This window comes from Meleagris gallopavo, chromosome 3 (genome assembly GCF_000146605.3).
Source record: "Meleagris gallopavo isolate NT-WF06-2002-E0010 breed Aviagen turkey brand Nicholas breeding stock chromosome 3, Turkey_5.1, whole genome shotgun sequence".
NCBI lineage: Eukaryota > Metazoa > Chordata > Aves > Galliformes > Phasianidae > Meleagris > Meleagris gallopavo.
Window position 1 is genome coordinate 12,316,842 of NC_015013.2, and position 18,631 is coordinate 12,335,472.

General features: G+C 42.5%; 1 protein-coding gene across 1 annotated transcript in view; it reads left to right on the forward strand.

Moving 5' to 3' along the window:
• SLC22A23 (solute carrier family 22 member 23) overlaps nt 1–18,631 on the forward strand; it is a 99,336-nt gene that overhangs the window by 65,999 nt on the left and 14,706 nt on the right. Inside the window, exons 4-6 of the mRNA XM_010708408.1 lie at nt 3,249–3,417; nt 6,509–6,636; nt 16,958–17,060. Of these exons, the coding sequence (XP_010706710.1) occupies nt 3,249–3,417; nt 6,509–6,636; nt 16,958–17,060 (400 nt within the window). The remainder of the gene's footprint in view (nt 1–3,248; nt 3,418–6,508; nt 6,637–16,957; nt 17,061–18,631) is intronic.

An 18,631-nucleotide genomic window follows, 5' to 3' on the forward strand; every position in this document is an offset into this window, starting at 1 on the left:
TTTTGCTTCATTGTTTTCTCTCATCTCTCATAACTCTCAGACAGACTTAATGAATTTAATTTCTCTGTTCTTTTTTCCCTCTTGGTCATGATAATTTATGGCCATGATCATGTTCTTCACATTTTTTGGATACCTTTAGGTTTGTCCTTTCTTCTTTTACTTGGGTGAAGTCGCAGAAGGACTGCAGTTGACATGGTGGATGTGTACCAGTCCCATGCTCTGCCTGCTTCTGGTGCCAGCTCATTTGCTCCTCTCACACACTGTCACAGTGGTTTTGTTCATCAGCAGTCTTAACACTTGTCTTACAGGTTACTGTGTGAGGCTGACTGTAGCGATGTGTCTGGGCCTGGTTCTGTTCCCTCGGTGCCTGGGGACATCTCTGTACATCCTGTGTGGTTAGCCATGGGGTTACACTGAGTGCAGCACGCAGCCACCAGAAATGGTTGATGCCCTTGTCAGAGGACATGGTTCACATTGTCTCTCTGTGTGGCAGGATTGCAGACTGTAAGGCTAGTGTTCATTGATTTGTTCATTTCACTAGTGAAATGGCACATAGGTAGACTTCCAAAGCAGAGTTCTGCCTTTCATTTCTGTGTCTCCCATAAGAGCCTGGGCTGTGCACCGAAGCTCGTGATGTGTGTCTCATATTCATGGTGCATGCAGGGCCCACAACTGCAACGCGTGTGTGGGGAGGCACTTGTCTTTGGGAACAGAACTATAGGGCAAATAAGAAAAATCTTTTCAGTGCCTCTCTCTTTGCCCACATAATGTTTTCCAAGAGCAAATGGATGTGTCCAGGAGTTCATAATACTGGTGGTCATTTCTGTGTCAAGGGTTTGCTTGACTCTCTACACTCAGCAAGATATTTGAGGTGAAAGCTTTTTTGCTGAAGGGGAGAGCTGGAGTTTTCTCACTGGATTTGCCAGAGAGCTGATTTCTGTCTTGCAATGATTGCACGTGAGTTGGTAATGTCTCTTGTGGACTGGGTGAACACATTGCAGCACTGGTGAGAGCATCAGGAAGCCCTTGCTAGTCCTGCATAGAGGTGCTGCAGTGGCTTTACTGACAGGGCTGGAAAAAGCCCGACTGCTAAATGCTTGCTAAAAACAGCAGCACTGAATATTTTATTGTGTCAAATCGAAGGCAGAGGTTGTGGAAAGTCAGTAGACTGTCCTGATATGTAGAACATTTCAACAGAGATGCAATATTTCATTTAAGCAGAGCACTTGCTGATGGTGCTTTAAGGTCATGCTCACCCAACTACTGCAAGGACTTTTTACCCCTTTCCAGCTCTTCCAGAGGAAAAGGCAAAAAAAAAGGCCTGTGACTATCCAGAAAAAAAAATAGATGCCAGGCTACTCCTGAAGTGATTTCCATCCTATGCAATGACTGACTGCTGCATGTGGAATTATACACATTATGCTCCAGTGATTCCAAAGAGCATAAGTTTTTTTTTTTTAATGCCTCTTCCTGACATCATGAAAAAGTTGTTCTTGTCTCAGTTAATTTTGTTATCTTATACTAACCTGAGCAATGCGATTGAAATGCTAAAGTCTCACCTATCTAATGCAGACTTTCTGTTTCTATAGCAACAAAAGTCATCCTTGCACTTAGTGGAGGCATACTGGAGCATGAGTGACTGTGACTTCAGGGCATTTTGAAGAGAAACAGAAACACTTTGACTTAAAGATCAGGAAAATAAAATGGAAGTGAACTCTTTGCACAATTAAAAAAGTCACCAAGGCTTGGAATACTTTGTTAGTAAGGTTGAAGCCATATTAATGTCATAAGAAGTCCTGTGTTTTAATCTCATTTCCCTAATTAAAATGTAAAAGCCCTTTATAGCAAGTGAAAATCTTTGAGGGATTTTTCTTCCCCTTCGTTTTCCAAAGCTGTTGTGTTTCTGGTTAAACTAACAAAAATTTGGGCTGCTTCACAACAGATACATTTCCCTTTTGTGTTAACAAAAAAGCATCAGTGTTTTTTGCTACTGGCTGAAGGAAAAGGAAACAAACAGCATGTGGTGCCTAATCCTATATTTGATCTGCAGGCAGCCAGTTCCTGGTCAGTGAGTTTAGATCTGTGTTACAGCGGTAAGTGCTGAACAAGCTACAGATCAGAGAGTGAATAAATGAGCAGCTTCCTATTGTCTTATGGCTTTCCAATTACAATTTTAACAACCATTAAATCATAATTTAAAATAACTATAGGAAACATCCCAAGGTAAAATACCAGCACTGACAGCAACACATCATGAGTGTTTATGAGCTTGTGTTTCTGTATCAGCATACTGATAAGTACTCCACAACAGTCCTGGCAGGTTTATTGTGCTTGGATATTAATCTGTAGAAGCGAATGTAGGCAAGTGAGAAATATGAAATAGAGGGTTCTATTGTATTCCTACTGGTGAAAACAGTATATGTTTGGATATATTTGAAAAAGGCATTTTAATGCTGTTTCTTCTGGGTCTTAAAAAAGAAGAAGCCGCCCTTCTGATAAATTCATCTTATTTTGTCAAGAATAAAGGTAGCCACAATTCAGGATTTAAGGAAGCTTTTAGTCTACTGGCATCACTTGTCACAGTGCAGCTGAAACAACCGATGCTAGCAGTGATGGTGGTAATTTGCCCTACAACAAAAGGAAGGATGGGAGACAGGATAAGGCAGATACAAGGCTGTCTTGTTTGAAAGTTGATCAAGACCAGTTATTATGAAAACAAAAACCAAACCCAGAAACAATCCACTCAGCATTTGGCTTGAAACCAGCTGAGTTGCAGCATGTTTAGCTGTGAGAAGCTAGCATCCTGTAGGAGCTGGGATCCTGCTGAGAGCTGTGCTCTTCTGCCTTCAGCAGACTGATTGGGAAGGTGTCTGGTATCTTCGAGAAATGCGAAAAGGCTCTACGTGAAATCTGTGGATCATCTTTCATCTTCTAGTCTCCTTAAATATATGTTTTTGGGGGAAGGAGGCATAGGCTGACAATTAGAGATGCAGCAGGTCTGCAGGAGATGCAGTATGTGCATATAAGTTGCACATGTTAGCACCACAGCTTGCTGCTAATGAGCTCTCTATTGCTGCGAGGGTATTTGAAGCCCACATACGTGAGGAAACAGGATTTATGGGATGGTGCATAACTCTTGCCAAAGGTCTTGATGCTAAGTCCGTGGAATTTCATGAAGCTGGGCAGCCTGCTGTGGGGAGGTACTCCTGTGGGGGGTCTAAATGCATTGCATGTGCTCTGTGTTTCAGGGATAGAGCTCTGCCCTCCTGCACACCGGTTCATGATCACCATGGTGGCGAGCTTCATTGAGATGGCAGGGCAGTTCCTGATGCCCGGGCTGGCTGCTCTCTGCAGGGACTGGCAGGTCCTCCAAGCCGTCATCATCTGCCCCTTCCTGCTGATGCTGCTCTACTGGGTGTAAGTATTTCTTACCCTTTTGGTCAAAGGCAGCTCAAGTTCCTAATACTGGAGGTGCCTGGAAATAAGGGTGCTTCCCCATACATATGAATTATTACCTTGTTCTTCTACTCACTTTGTATGAAGTTTTGACTGTGAAGTAAGAAGGAATAATGGTATAGCTTACTGTAGTAGCCATAAATTTTACATGTTGATGTGTCAGGACTCAATAGGTAAGTATTCTGCTGGGCAGAAAGTTGTACTTTGTAATTTCTCTGGCAGTCACTTCCATTTTACAGATGCAAAAGGATGTGTCCCAGCTTAACTGCTTCGAATTGTAGCTGCACAGCTCAGTTTTCTCCTTAAAACTGCACTGTGGTTCTGGGCAGTCACTGTTCATTCCTTTGGCCTCGGTTAGCCCATCTAGGTTAAAAATAACACACCTCCTCTTGTGAGTATTACAGCTGGGCCCAATGTGTGCACGAGGTGGCCAGCTCTTGAGCCTCCCTTCTAGGTTTTGACCAAATTACTGTGTGCTAGGCTGACAGGGCACCAGCCAGGTGGCCGGCTTGCACTGGGCAGCACTCCCACAGGTTGCTTCTCTGTCCTGGCTCCTTCCGTTCTTCACTGCCAGCCCTATGGACTGTGCTTTGGCAAAGGGCTCCAGGCCTGGTGCTGCCTGTCCTGGGGGAGTGGGGAGCTCTATCCCCACCAAAACTTCATAAACTTCCCAAAAACATGTCTTTTTGCTTCTGTCTAAAGAGTGACACACAGTGGTGGCACAACATAGCAGAGACTTGCAAGAGCAGGGTTGTACAAAACCATAACAGTGAGAATAGAGTAAATAATTAATTTTAAAGTAATGCTGGCTACATTTAAATATTTAGTTGCTGTGGACTGGAAAAGGAGAAAGTTGATGATTGTAACACCTGACAAGTTGCAATGTGTAAGAACTTGTTATGATACGTAACAATTCTGTTCTTGGGTAAAGTTAGAGTTCTCATCCATTCATCCCCATAACCCCTTAAGTAGAAATCTCTTTGCCCATCTCTGAGCTCACATAGGTGGGCTGAGGGCAGAAAGCAACATACAGGAGAAAGTTGTCTTTTATAACAGTGAGAGTAGAGTAAATAATTAATTTTAAAGTAATGCTGGCTACATTTAAATATTTAGTTGCTGTGGACTGGAAAAGGAGAAAGTTGATGATTGTAACACCTGACAAGTTGCAATGTGGGCTGAGGGCAGAAAGCAACATACAGGAGAAAGTTGTCTTTTATAAGATAATGACTTCTTTTCCCTTTTCAATTTCCAGTTTATAATAAGTGTCTTGCTGGTGATACCTTGATGTTGAGTAGCCTAGAATGTTCTCACTAATGTACAATACTGTTCCCCCAAACCTGCCACATGATGTACACATGCAAAATGGTTACAGGTCTACTCCAAAGCCTCCTGCTGGAATCCTACCAGCTGAAGGGCATTATAATCCACTGCTGGATAGAACTCAGTGCAATGCTTGTTGATATCTGTGTCCAAGCAGAATGAAGATACCTAACAAGCATGATAGACGGTGACTCCCCAGTAGTCATCTGGGGATGCTCCCCCACATTGCTGAGGCAGAATCTCCTGCATTTCTTCTGAGAATTCAATGGGGACCTCTTAACAAGGGATCATAGTAACAGCAAATGCTAGAACTTGTTTCCAAATCTGCAAGAACTTTGTGGTGTTTTGGCTGGTCAGGACAGGCAGGGAATGCAAATTAATCCCGCTTAGATGATATGTGATATGACACACAGGAGTAATAGGCAAAGCAGCAGAATTTACTTTGCCTGGGGTTTTTGCATTTGCTGAAATGGGCTCTGGTTAGGACAGCTGTTCAACTATACTGTGGTATGTATAAATTCATCTAAATACACTCACATGTATGTGTACTTTACTTACAATTAAGTTCTTGCTAAGGGTGAGATCCATATTGCAGTAACCTTAAAAAGTGGTAACCTAACAGTACAATTGACTGCTCCACTGCTTAGAAGAGCTGGGGTAGCATTTGCAGCAAGGGTCAGTGCTTTGTGAAGGAAATATGAGGTTTACTATATATTTGAAATTAAAAGAAGCTGATAAATTCGTTCTTAGAGAAGTTTTTTGGAAAATGAATGAAAATGAGGCCAAAGCAAGAGGAAAAAAAATATGTCCGTTCTGAAAGTATCTGTATTGATGAAGTGTGTAGGGCTGTGGTGTTGCTGGGGGCTTGGGGGTGCTTTTTTTTAAAAAAAATCTTTATATTTATTTTGTGTTGCTTTTGTTTGTTTGGTTGTTTGTTTTAAATGAAAATGAAAATGAAATGAACTTACCTGAAAAACAAATAGGGAAGAATTAAGCTGGAGATTCAGGTGAACGTCAGCACTTGAGGAAACCAAGCAGATGAAAAATAAACTCTTTTATATTATGACTATGTGCATTTCTGTGTATGCTTGTAAGGCAACTCAATTAACATAATCTTGTCTTTACTGGGAGAAACTTTTATAGCAGCAACTGAACTTTATCTGGAGTGCACACCATACTCACCCGTATAAAAGAATGCCTTAAAATCTGCATGTGAGGAAGAAGATTTTTAACATGTTTAAAAATTTAAAAATTCTGTTCCATTATAATCCTGGAAAGTAATTTTTCACTTTTTAATCTCCATCTTTACAAGAGAATTCAAATCACTTCTGTCATATGTTTTCCTTCTGTGGCCTGAATTATCCTGTGTAACTGCGCAGCTCATCTATCCCCTGCCTGGCAGCGAATGTCTCCTGCATAAAGTGCTTCCTCCTTCTCTCTGCTCTTTCACAATGGTATTAATAGGCAGAACTCCTCTAATATGTTATAAAATTCTAATATGTCCTATCTCAAGGTGATGGCATGGTTCCTGTATTATTTGTGGATCAATGTAAAACTGAACGTCACCAATTCCTGTGCCCTGAGCCTTTTTTCTCTTATATTTTTTAACAGATGATTTTTCCACTTTTTGAAAATAGTTATATTACCTACAAATACTTAAATGAGCAGCTACCCACTATACTTCTCTGGCAGAAACTGGGGAGCAACCCTAATGTATTTTCCATCTCTGAAGTATTTTCCCAGAGTCCCTACGGTGGCTGATGGCTACGCAGCAGTTTGAGGCATCCAAGGAACTCATCCTGCAGCTCACTCGCAAGAACAGGATGAACGCGGAAAGCGACATCAAAGGAGTGGTGCCTGGTGAGTAGAACAGACATTCATGAATCCAACCATTCAGATGAAATTGTCTTCTGAAGTTATTATCCAGAATTAAACAGTCTATTTACTGCCTGTAAAAATCATTCCACTTATTCATTAATTTTGTTTTTCTTGAAAAACTGCTCTAAAGTCCAGAACCATATTTAAAATTACAGTCTGATGAACAGTTCTAGTAATTACATTTCATCTGGCAGTGCCATATGCTTTTAGGAGCATCTTTTGGATGATTTTACCATGGCTGCAGTGCGTCAGCTCGGTGTGCCTCTGGTAACTGTTGTAAGGAAGCTTCTGGCTGGAGTCCTGCCCATCACACAGAGACGGGTGAGATGGCAGCACCCAAGCCACAATTTCTAAAACATCAGCCCCATGGCGAACTAAATCACATCCTATTTCTGTATCAAATCTGGTACTCATTGTTGAGGTCTCTGGAATAGCTCAGGTCAGTTTGGTTCTGTGCTTCAGCTTGGTAGTCATACCAAGGCCGCTGCTGTGATTTCTGTAGTAGTGGGCAGACCTGTATTAATTACCTTGTTTGCATGTGAATTGCATGTCTGAAGTTTTTTGGATCTGCATCACACACAACATGGCTGTGCAGTGTAATTGACATGTTCTTGGTAAAGTTCTGAAAAGCTCAAAGGTGTGGAGCAGCCCCTGATCTCCATCCCTGTCTCTGTTCTGCAGATCTTCTTCAGGGTAGATGAAGGAACTTAGAGAAAATGTGTTTCAGAGGCAATAAAAGGTCTCACAATTAGACTTGGAGATTCCCAACCAAGTCTAAATTTAGCCTTTCTCAGCTAGTTAGTTACTTGAGTTTGCAGACAAAATAAATTGTATTTTTAGGGGAAAAATAATTACTTGAGTTTCCTTTAAGGAAAACGATAAAGATGCAACTTGGTGCTAGAGGGATTTACTTAAGCTCTTCCTAGTTACATTGTCACTGGAGTAGTGCTAAGTATCAAAATGGTTTTATGCCTATTGCTTGTGATTATTTTTTCCAGCAGTTTCATGGTAGAGCCACAGTCCTGTTCAGGGACGGACTCCCTTTCCTGTGCAAAACAGTGTTGTTGTAACTCTTAGTGGCATAGACTCTGCCTGCACATACATTTTGATATCGTAGTTGACAGCATGTTACCTTTTGCACACCTTCTTTAGTAATACAGAATGTGCGCAGTTCTGCCACTTTGCTGATGCTGGATTTTTTTTCTTTGATGTGAAGTGGGTTTTTATCTATATATTTTTTTTCTTCTTGACTCTCTCTGCAACCCATGTTAAGGCTTCCCTAACCTAGCTGTACCATGATGCTTTATTTTTCTAGAAACGTTAAGATGAGAGTAGTACCAAACTGGTTAAATGAGTTTAACTAAAGATTTTGGAAGGGCCTTCTCTCTTTGTAGGTGTAAGGGGGCACTGATAATGTGAGTGAGGATGTTGAACTAGCAGTTGACAACCCTATCTGTAGGGTTTGGAACTTAATGATTCTTGAGGTCTTTTCTGATGCAAGCCATTTTGTGATTCTGTGAGCTGCCCTAAGAATGTGAAGGCAGCGTATGTTCTGAACTGCAAAACAAATGGATGGTTGCTCCCTTAGCAAGGGCTTTGTTCTGGGACAACTGGTACACATTTTGATTTTGGCTATGAATAATTTGCCATCTTGAGGAGATTTGGTGGTTTATGCAGTTGTATTTTCTTCTTTAACACAAGAAAAGTAGAGATGTCCTTATTAAGTATCTCTGAAGTCTCAATTTTACCACCGGGCTCAACAGTTCACCTTCTTTTTTTGCAAGAGAAGTTTAAATTCATTGTTGCAACAAAATAATTATTTTTATCCCGCTGCATTCTGAAATGTAGCTTATAAAGCAGGCTTGTTAAGTTTTGTTGAGAAATATTTCAAAACATTGCCAGAATAAAGCCATCTTCAGTCATGAGCAAATTAAATATTTTTATAATATTAATTTAGTAGAGGTTTTTCACTGCCAGTTTCTTCTAAAACTTTCTCATCTCTTCTCTGTTTCCCTGCGGAGCATAAAGAACAAACACATTTTTCATTACAGCTTTACAGTTCCACTTTACACTGCAGTGGTACACCACAAGCCCCTTGAGTACTGCATGTCATTTTGGACTCCATAAAACTATCCAAAGGAGGAGGACTGTGAAGGTGGTGAAGGGTCTGGAGGGCAAGATGCATGAGGAGTGGCCAAGTTCTCTGGGTTTGTTCAGCCCAGAGCAGAGGAGCTGAGGGGAGGCCTGATGGCGGCTGCAGCTCCTCACAGGAGCGGAGGGGCAGCGCTGAGCTCTGCTCTGTGTGACAGCGACAGGGCCCGAGGGAACGGCATGGAGCTGTGTCAGGAGAGGGCAGCTGGGGTTAGGGACAGGGTCTGCACCAAAGGGCGGTGGGCACGGAACAGGCTGCCCGGGGCAGTGGGCACGGCCCTGAGCTGCCCGAGTTTAAGGAGTGTTGGGACAACGCTCTCAGACATAGGGTTTGAATTTTGTGCGGTTCCTGCGTGGTGACCAGAGTTGGATTTGATTGTCTTTGTGGGACCCTTCCAACTCAAGGTATTCAAAATCAGTTATGGAACAGTCAATTTTTAGTGAAATAAAGGCTAAGGAAGCACTTCTTAAAGTGTGGGAGTAAAGAGTGTGTAGGGGTATTGGAAATCCCAGAGTACCAGCTGTCCTAAGGTGTGTTGGCCAGAACAGATCACATGCTGCACACTGCTCTGTGCTGCACTGATACCCAGTCCCTCACTGTGTGTGGGTGCCGTTGGGAATGCTCAGCAGGGAAAGCCCTGGCAGCAGCTACCTGGTTGTCAGACATAATGTTTCTGTGAAAGCCCACCCTACTATCATTTTGCCTATCTTCTTCTTTGGTGAATGATGTTCTAGATGTTCCTTAACAGAAAAAAAAAAAAACTGCTTGACTGGGCAGAATATCGAAAATGGTTTCTGTTGTTCAACTCTAGATGAAAACACAAACCAGAAAGGTTTATAGTGTATATAGGCATTGCTTTCTAAGGTAGAGCCATGGAAGGAGGCACAGAAATATTTTTGCAGCTTGGAGAAATAATGCTGATGTAATTGCAAAAGTGTATGATGGTGACAAGTATTGTGTGTGCATATGAATGCTGATTGCAGTTAGGAAAGCTGTGGTTTTTCAGGGGATTTTTCTTTGAATTAAAAAAAAAAAAAAGTTCACCTTACGTTTGAGTCAGTCTCCTTTCCAATATGAGAAAATAACTACAAAACCTTTGATTGTACCTTCGGGCCACCACAGCTACAACTACAGTACTGTGTACAGACTGGGATAGATGAAGAGCCAGGTGTATTAGGCAGAGGAAGAAAGCAAGTTCCCTAGCTCAGTAATACAGGGTAGCTTCATGTGATACTGCTCCATGCAAACCTGCTGGACATGTTCCTTTACAAGGTCTTGTTTCTTGGTTGTTTATTAGTGCCAAGCTTAAATACCCCATGCAAGTCCCAGGGGTTTGTCAGGTACATTGTGGGAAATTCAGTTCAAACCATTGGAATAAAGGCAGCCTTTAAGTCTCACGGACAAAAGAGATTTCTGTGTTAAAGGAAACCAGCCAGCAGGCAGTGATTTCTGTTGCCGTCTTGAATATCCTATCAGTTTTCAGAAGGGGCTCATTTTTTTTCCTGACAGTCCCCTCTTGTCCGCCAGTGGCAGCTGATGGAGTTTGTGCAGCTCCTTCAAGGCATGCCATACAGGAAAAGTAGTGAGCAACAAGAGTAAGACTGATGAATGTAAGTCTTCTTTTGCTGGCTGAATATACAGAAGTGGAGGAGGAGCTCATGCATGCACTGGCTGTATGTATCCCTGTGAAGACAGTAATGACCTGACAGCTACAGGATTTGAAGTGGGAACGGGGTAGAAGGAAGCATTGTACTGAGGATGTGCCTTGTGATGCCACTGGGAAAAGCGAAATATGCTGTAAAATAAAATAAAAAATGAAAACAATTCAGTAGTGATCAGCTTCTCTTAAAGCTTGACTGAATTTCAGTGGGAGCTGGGCATGGAGGGCTTGCAGCAAACCCTGGTGCTCTCAATGCCTGAACAGGGCATGGATGAGGGGCGAGGAGAGGAAACCTAAAGAGCCAATCAGAGGAGGAGAGCACTAAGAGGGACTGCTAATAGAGAGGAGAGGGAGTAGGAGAGTGAGAAGAGTTGTGGGGGCAAAGTATGAAGATAGTTGAAAGTGACCTCCACAGACAAAGGCAACGGGGGACAGAGGGGACATTAATGGCTGTAGAGGAAGGAAGAAGGAGAGCTAGGGCACAGAGATCATAGCGGCTGTGACCATTTGCTTCCTCCTCCCTCCAGAACAAGTTGTCAAGCCCTAGGATGCAGTCTCAGCATTCTTTTCCTGTGAAATCCACTTCTAAAATGTGTGCCTCACCTCTCTGCTAACCAGCTTGCTTGAGCCTCCCTCCATAGCTCCAGCCACAGGTAGCCGTAACACCTGCGTAGGTATCTGAAACATGGTGGCCCAAATACAGCTCCACACAATGACATTTGAGATATGATATTTGAGATACTCTTTTGTTGTTGTTGTTCTTCTTCTTCTTCTTTTTTGTTGTTGTTGTTGTTGTTGTTGGGGTGTGTGTGTGTGTGTGTGTGAGTTGGTAAGGTTAGCGGAATGTAAACATTGGCAAGTCAGGCTCTCAGAAACGCAAAAAGTCAGGTTGCCTGGGCAACCCTTGTTTGGCCTCCTGGCATGAAGATAAGATGATACAGCCTCTAATAACATGACTGCAACCTATTTTTTCACAGGACATAGGGTGGATAAATCAGTGCATAAGATGGACGATGCTGTGGGAATGAAGCTGTTGTCTGTTCCTCGTTTGTTGCAGAATTTGGAAGGTGTGTAGTGAATGAGTCAGAGGGTTGCAGGAGGAAAGAAGGCAGTCTTAGGGGAATGAAGCTGAATAGCTCTTGAAGAGCTGTACTTGTGTCTGTGTCCACCAGGGATATTCGTGCACAATGATAGGACATTCCCTGCAATTAAGCTCTTCTAGTTGTCACCAATGATTGTTTCTTCAGCGTGTGTCTCAATAGCATGTATTTCTGGGGCTTGGTTTGCAGAAAGGTAGTGTGTTTATTTCAGTACCTACAATGAATATTGCATGCAGAGGATTCTGAGCAACCCAGCACTCATATTTCTCAAGCTATACTCCTAAAAATGCTGAGTGATTTTTTTCTCATTCTGGACATTATTCCTCTGCATTTCGTCTCCCTGCATTGCAAAACTGGAATAATCTTATGAGAAAGAAGTGGAGATGATTTCATTGATATTTATGAAGTACGTGAATATTCTGACAGCACTGTGGGAATGTCTCTGAGGAAAGCTACGATTTTGCATTCACTGTGAGGTCTGAATAATAAGGCAGAGGGGCACATCTTGAATGAGAAAGGTAGAGAATATCATCAATAGCTGCTCATTTTCTGACTGCACTGAACATTTTGGAAGAGAAGACTAATGTGTGATCATCTAATAAACTGCTGTATCATAATGTGTATGAGCAACTGGAAATATTGCAATGGCAACCTTGTGTCTGGCTTTTCCTACCTTTTTTGAATGTAATTAGAAGCACGGGATTGAAACAGATTATTGCAGTCAGTCCTTTGTGGTTGTAGTCAAGTAGTTATGCAGTTGTTCTGATTACTCGGGATTCATCTTAAATGCTGTTAGCTTTTTTGTCCCATGCTTTTGTTGGAAAGCCATTCCCTCATCCAAATCACTCTTATGCTTGGCTACGTTTTAGCATTCAGTTCAAATATACTGTAGCTGTCCAGATTCTTTGTCTTTTTTCTGTTCCCATTTTCTCCTGTTCTGCAACTGGCTCTATCTTAATTTTCTTATTCTCTTTTCCTATACTGTATCAGCAGGCAGCTGGAGTTCTTCTCTATCTCCTCCTTTGATAAATAGGCTTACCAAGGCTTCAGTTTCTCTGATGTTGGTGACCAGAATTTTAAAAGAGCACCCATATTTCGTTGTCTGAATTGGAAATGCTTTATGAATGCAACGTAAGAGTGCCATATAGATCAAGCAGCATAGAGCCAGCGGCACTGCAATCCTTGTTAAAAGCTCATATTCCAGCAGAAGCATTTCTCTTGAATCGCTGAGTTGTATTTTGCATTTCCACCTTGCTTTTGCCGCACACGATCTCAGGTTCATCCATTTATCTCTGTTGTCCCATTTCTGTGCTGAATGGCTGATAGCGCCTCGCTGTCATCAGCAGTCATCATTGACACATTCCTAAGTTTTGTGCCAAACTCCCTACTGAGTTTATTAAATATTGTTTTCATTTTTGAGAATAACACAAGTCACCCAGCAGTAATCTTCTGCATCCTGCTGTCATCTCCATTTTTCTGCCCCTTTTTGCTGCCTTTCCATCAGTCAGCTCTTTACCCAGCTCATATTTTTGTATGTGACTTGATAGCCTTCAATACTCCTCCAACATTAGGCTTTTCAAAAATACAGTACACCAGGCTGCTTGCTAGTCCTTGAAGACAAAAGCAAGCACAGATAAGTTTCTGGAGACAGAAATCCTGGGAACAGCCCTGCTCACCAGCAGCTCATTGTGGCTATGGCAGGTTGCTCAGCTCTGCATTTCAGCCCTGTCTGCTTCCTGCTGCAGAACTGTTGAGCTCTGGGGCCCAATGGAGCCTTTCTGTTATGCTTCCATAGCTCTTTTCATGTTCAAAACACTACTGACAGTAGCACTTAGCAGCCAGAAAAATCCAGCAACACTCTATCACCATATGACGTTTGTCACCTTGGACATCCTTTTTCAGAGGTTTGTTTCAAACTTTGTCCATTTTACCTTTGCCAAGCAGTGCAGAGATGGGTGGCTTCATTTGAAGTCTTGAGAGATGCTTTACAATTTTGAAAGCCATAGTCCTGGGATGCTGTGGATCCCACGAGAATCCAGCAACGGTGGGAGCTGGAAGCTGATGGGGTTCCCCTCCCTGTGAGACTGTCAGAATGTCCCAGTGAATAGCTTTAATTTCCACTGAGACATGAAGAGTTAGCATGCTGACAGGTTTCCTACTGAGTGCTTGAATAGGAAGCCTGCAGTGTGTGTGGGCTCTGGAGTATGGGAAACTCATAATGGGCTTCTGAGTACATAGGAAAAAATGGGTTTTTTTTATTTTCCACACTCGCCTTTCTGGTGTATCAGTCAGAATGAAATGTTTAATGCAAATTTCTTCTGAACTGGTGACTTCAGTGCAAAATCAAAGAAAAGGTTGGGGGAGGGGGAGTTTTCCTGCTGTAACTGGCAGAGAAATAGTTTGCTTCCACGTGACTTTAATGGACATTGGCTTGACTTTTAAGATCTTGTCATTGACCTGCAGTGTTTAGATAGCCAAGGAGCTGCCAAGGCCCTGCTGCTGCTCTCCTGATGGCCAATCACAGTCACATACCTTATTTGTTGCAATCTCAGTAATGTTTTGCCTATTGTGTTTGTGTGGGGGTGGATGAGTTGGTTTTTTGGTTTTCTTTGTTCTTGTTGTTGTTGGTTGGTATATATACAAAGGATGGAGAAAGCCATCAGAAAGATACATGATATTAGAGACTTGGGGACAACCAATCATCTGAAGGTAGTGACTTGTGAGTAGATGTGAATTTTTTGGAAATTGAAAAGATGGGGGAAAAATAAGTGGTAGAGCCCAAAGATTCCACCAGTATTACATGAAAGAATGGAAATAGCACCTGACTTATATGTATATATACGTATCGTGTCCTCTTAATTTCATTTAACTAAGTTGTGGCTCAACAAAGCACAGATTGACAATGAAAAACGACTTTGAGAAGCACTAACACCCAAACTGGGAAAGCCCAAAGAGCGTGGCATTAGGGACAGTCTTTTGCTGACAGAGAAGGAAATGTTTTGCTTTGAAAGTCCAGATCTGGTCGTACTTAAACAGACAGAGAGAGAAGCCTCGTGCCTCCAAGAAGTCTGTACAGTGTGTGTATTGTGTGGGCATTGATTTTTGTTGTTTCTCTTGAGCCAAATTAGTAAACAGTCATCCACTGTTAAGCTCTTCAGAACCTTGCGCTTTTTCTTCTGTTTTGTTTGACTTTTTCAGTGCATAAGGTTTAGCATGGGCTCAATTATAGACTGTCTTATCTAACTGCTTTAGTTGTTCTGAATTATTTTCTTTCCATTTAATCCTTTCCAGAATCTTGCTACAAAAATCACTTTAACCTTGCTCTTTGAGATTAAGTAGCGCCATTTTTATTGCTTTCTTTTTTAAGATAGCCCCAATCCATTGCTGAGCCCACTGGGTGCTCCTGTCTTGCAAATATTAATTTGACCAATTTCCTCTTTTGCTCCAGCTCTGCTATTATGATTCTGTGGGCCTCACGCTGCATAGATGCTGGGGAGAATGGATATTATCAGGTATAAGGAGGCTAGTGCCGTAATATCCTGCTTAAGTACAGTCATTAAGTACAATGAAATGCCTTTCATTTCTTTTCTCAGAAACGTTCCCTGTTGTTACAGCAGATAGGTGACCAGGAGTGACCTGTGAGCAGTGAACAGCGCAACTATTTGCATCTAAATAGTGTTTCTTTGGTTTATTATTTTTATGACACTGTTTTCCAGTAACAACAGACAAACACATCTTTCGTTTTACTTGTAAACTAGAGTTGGTCTATCTCATTTCTCTGTAGTCGTTTGCTTTTTTTTTTTTTGCTTTTCTTTTCTTTCCTCCTCTCTGTCTTGCATCTCTTGAAGGGATTACTGTTCAGTGAGTAGAGCAGAGGCCAGGGCAGTGCAATGTGGGCAGCTGAGGACACTGGGCTGATTGCCCATGCACAAAGGGAATGGAAGCAGGGTGCAGAAAGGGGCCCTGCTGCTGCTGCGGAGCAGGCTGGAAAGCGGCAGTAGAAGTCTTTGCCCTAAAAAACAGTTGTGATTTGCACTCCTGGGATACAATGTTTTTGTGATTCTGCTGTGGCTTCTGCTTGCAGCAGGCTTCATGCCCTCCTGGTTATCTCACTGCTCCTCTATCTTAGAATGATTGAAGCTGGAATAGATCTCTAACATCACCTAGTCCAACTGCCAGCCTGTCCCCACCGTGCCCACTAACCCTGTTCTCAGTGTCACATCTTGAACACCTCCAGGGATGGTGACTTCACTGCTTCCCATAGCTTGGGAACAGTGGCTCTGTTGCATCCTGGGTAGGAAGGAGTTCACTTTCAGTCTCTAAGCTAATGATATTTTGGAACTGAGCAATGTCTTTCATTTCATCCTACACCGAGGAGAGTATCAGATGCAATATTTAGAGGTTTGTGTGTTATTACAGGATTGTAAATAGAATTTGTCTTGCAGTTAGCTCAGCAGTTTAAGGACGTGACACAGCTTTAGTTTTGAAATGCAAAAAAGTCACTGATGATGCTCAGGATTCTTTCCCTAAGGAAATGTCTTCAGGGCATCTTTATTTAAAACATGAGGGGAAGAGAATGAACTGGCATAGTGCTGTGACCACTTTGCTTAAACACAAGTTTCAGAAAAAACTGATAGAATTCCTCTACAAATCAGGTTGGAACTCCAGTCCTTCCCATGGATTTCAGATGTGTGTTACAGAAATGCACAAGTTCTAACACAACTCAAGGACCCTCCATGAGCATAGTGCTGCTCGGGATGTTTAGAAGTCAGCAGAGTCCTGAAGTTCTTCAGCACATTTTGCTTGCTGGGACCACATTCCATACTGCCTGCTTTCTAGATAATGTTTTCACATGCGGGAAGGCTGTTGTCAGAAGGGACTCCTGGGCAGTTCTTCAGCCCTAAGGCAGTTGTTGCTGAGGGAAGAAGAGCAAAACCTGGGATGGAATTCAGCAGGCAGTTGAGCTTCTTGTAACTTGCGTAAGTGTAACCATCCGCAGTATCCTACTTTTCAGAACATCCCTGAGATACCAGTAGTTCACAAACTAAGCTGCTCCTTCTCTTTGTCCTCATTAAAAGAATAGAATCAGTAAGGTTAGAAGAGGCAACTAAGATCATCTGGTTCAACTGTCAACCCATCCCCACCATGCCCACTAACCGTGCCCCTCAGTGCCACATCCATGTATTTCCTGAATACCTCCAGGGATAGTGGCTCTACCACCTCCCTGGGCAACCAATTCTAGTGCTTTACCACTCCTTCTTAGAAGAAATTTTTCCAAATATCAAACCTGAACCTCTCTTGGTGCAACTTAAGGCCATTAACTCTCCTGTCACTATCCTATGAGTCCTATCACTAATTACCAAATAATTTGGTTTATTTGTTTTGTTTCAGAGCTGGAAAAGGAGATCACTAGGAGATCGAAGAAAGTCTGCATTATCAAAGTGGTGGGAACCAGGAACCTGTGGAAAAACATTGTGGTATTGTGTGTGAACTCGTAAGTCTCATATTGTGTTTCTGTTTGACTATTTTTATGGTTGGTGAACTGAAAGCAACAATGGGAAATGATGGGGGCTCTCCAGTGAGGGACCCTTAGCTTGAGCCTCTGGTAAAAACCATGGAGAAGTACCAGCTGTTGCAGGAAAACTATTTTATATGGCAAAATGGAGGAAATGGTCATTTCAGACAGCAGCACCACTTGTCACGCTGCAAGTGCACTGCCATCAGAACTGCTCTGACAGATCTCACGCAGCCACGTGCTTACACTTGCAAACATCTGCTGCTGGTATCCTGGAGGGGATTTTTGAAATCATTAATACCACAGGAGTGCAAGCCTGAGTTGTTTACAGCTGATATAGCTGCGTCGCAGAGGAAGACGTTGCTTACCAGCAAACACAAGCTTGCTCCCTTGTACAACAGTGCCCTTGGTGTGGCCTCAAAAAGAAACTGCAACGTTGTTTCAAATCTCCCTAATCAAGAACAGAGCAATGCAATTCCTATGTCCTGAAGCTTCAGCTGGTATGTGCTTATGTGTGTGCAGAGTGAGGCCTCTGCCTGAGAATTTTGCTGGTGCAGTCTCTGAGACCTGTCCAAAATTGAGAACTCTTTTTAAAGGTAATGGATAGGCTGCAGATTTAGCCTCTAATGAAATCCAGCTTGTAGAAAGGAGATTTTCTAATTTTTCTAGAATGTCCATTTGAATTTGGTTCTGAGATTTTTCCAGTGGGAAGTGGGAGCAGACTGGACATCTGCACATCTTCTGTTCTCCTTAGAAAGTCTGTAGTGCTCTTGTGGCTTTTTCTTCCCCAGTTCATGGCTCCACTCTGCAGCCGTTGTCCCTGCTAATAGGCACATGAACCAGTCTTAACACAGAGAGGACAGCTGCTGAAAGCACTGGTTGCAGAACCAACTCTCTTCTTAGGTCTTCACATTCCTCTTTGCCATCTCTCAGTATTTGGGCTGGTTCTGAAGCAGTGTTTTCTTCTTAGGCTGAGCAAACAGATTGAATAACCAGAGTTAGCTGTTGTATAATCAATGAATATACAGATGTTATAATTATGAAATATAAGAGAGTTTGACTAAGCAGGTTATTACACCAAAGGAAGAATAGATGGAGTGCTTACCGTTGTCCTGGGCTCACTGTAAAACTCCAGAGGAGGGATCTCCAGGTTGCTCCATCTGCTGCGGTGGGCCCTGCAGGTGCCATTACCCTCACGACCAGTCCTGTAGTTACTCGAATCCCTGTGACAAGTCCCACAGTTCAAGCAGAGAACCAACCAGTGCCGGTATCAGTTGCCCCTGTAAGCAAGACAAAGTGAGTGCTGAGCTATAAAGTTAGAAAGGTGCAATATCAATTGTGACACATGCAGAGAGGCATAAAATGTTAAAAGGCCAAACAGCATGGGAGGATTTTTAGAAATGCAAATATTAGTCTATTCAGCTGACTTGTGACAACTGTGTCAACGGTTTACTGCCTGGTTCAGCCTGGTTCCATGACTAGCAGGGTGGAGAGATTTTGCGAATCTGTGCCTCCGGAAAAGGGAAACAGAGGACCCCAAAATAATTAAA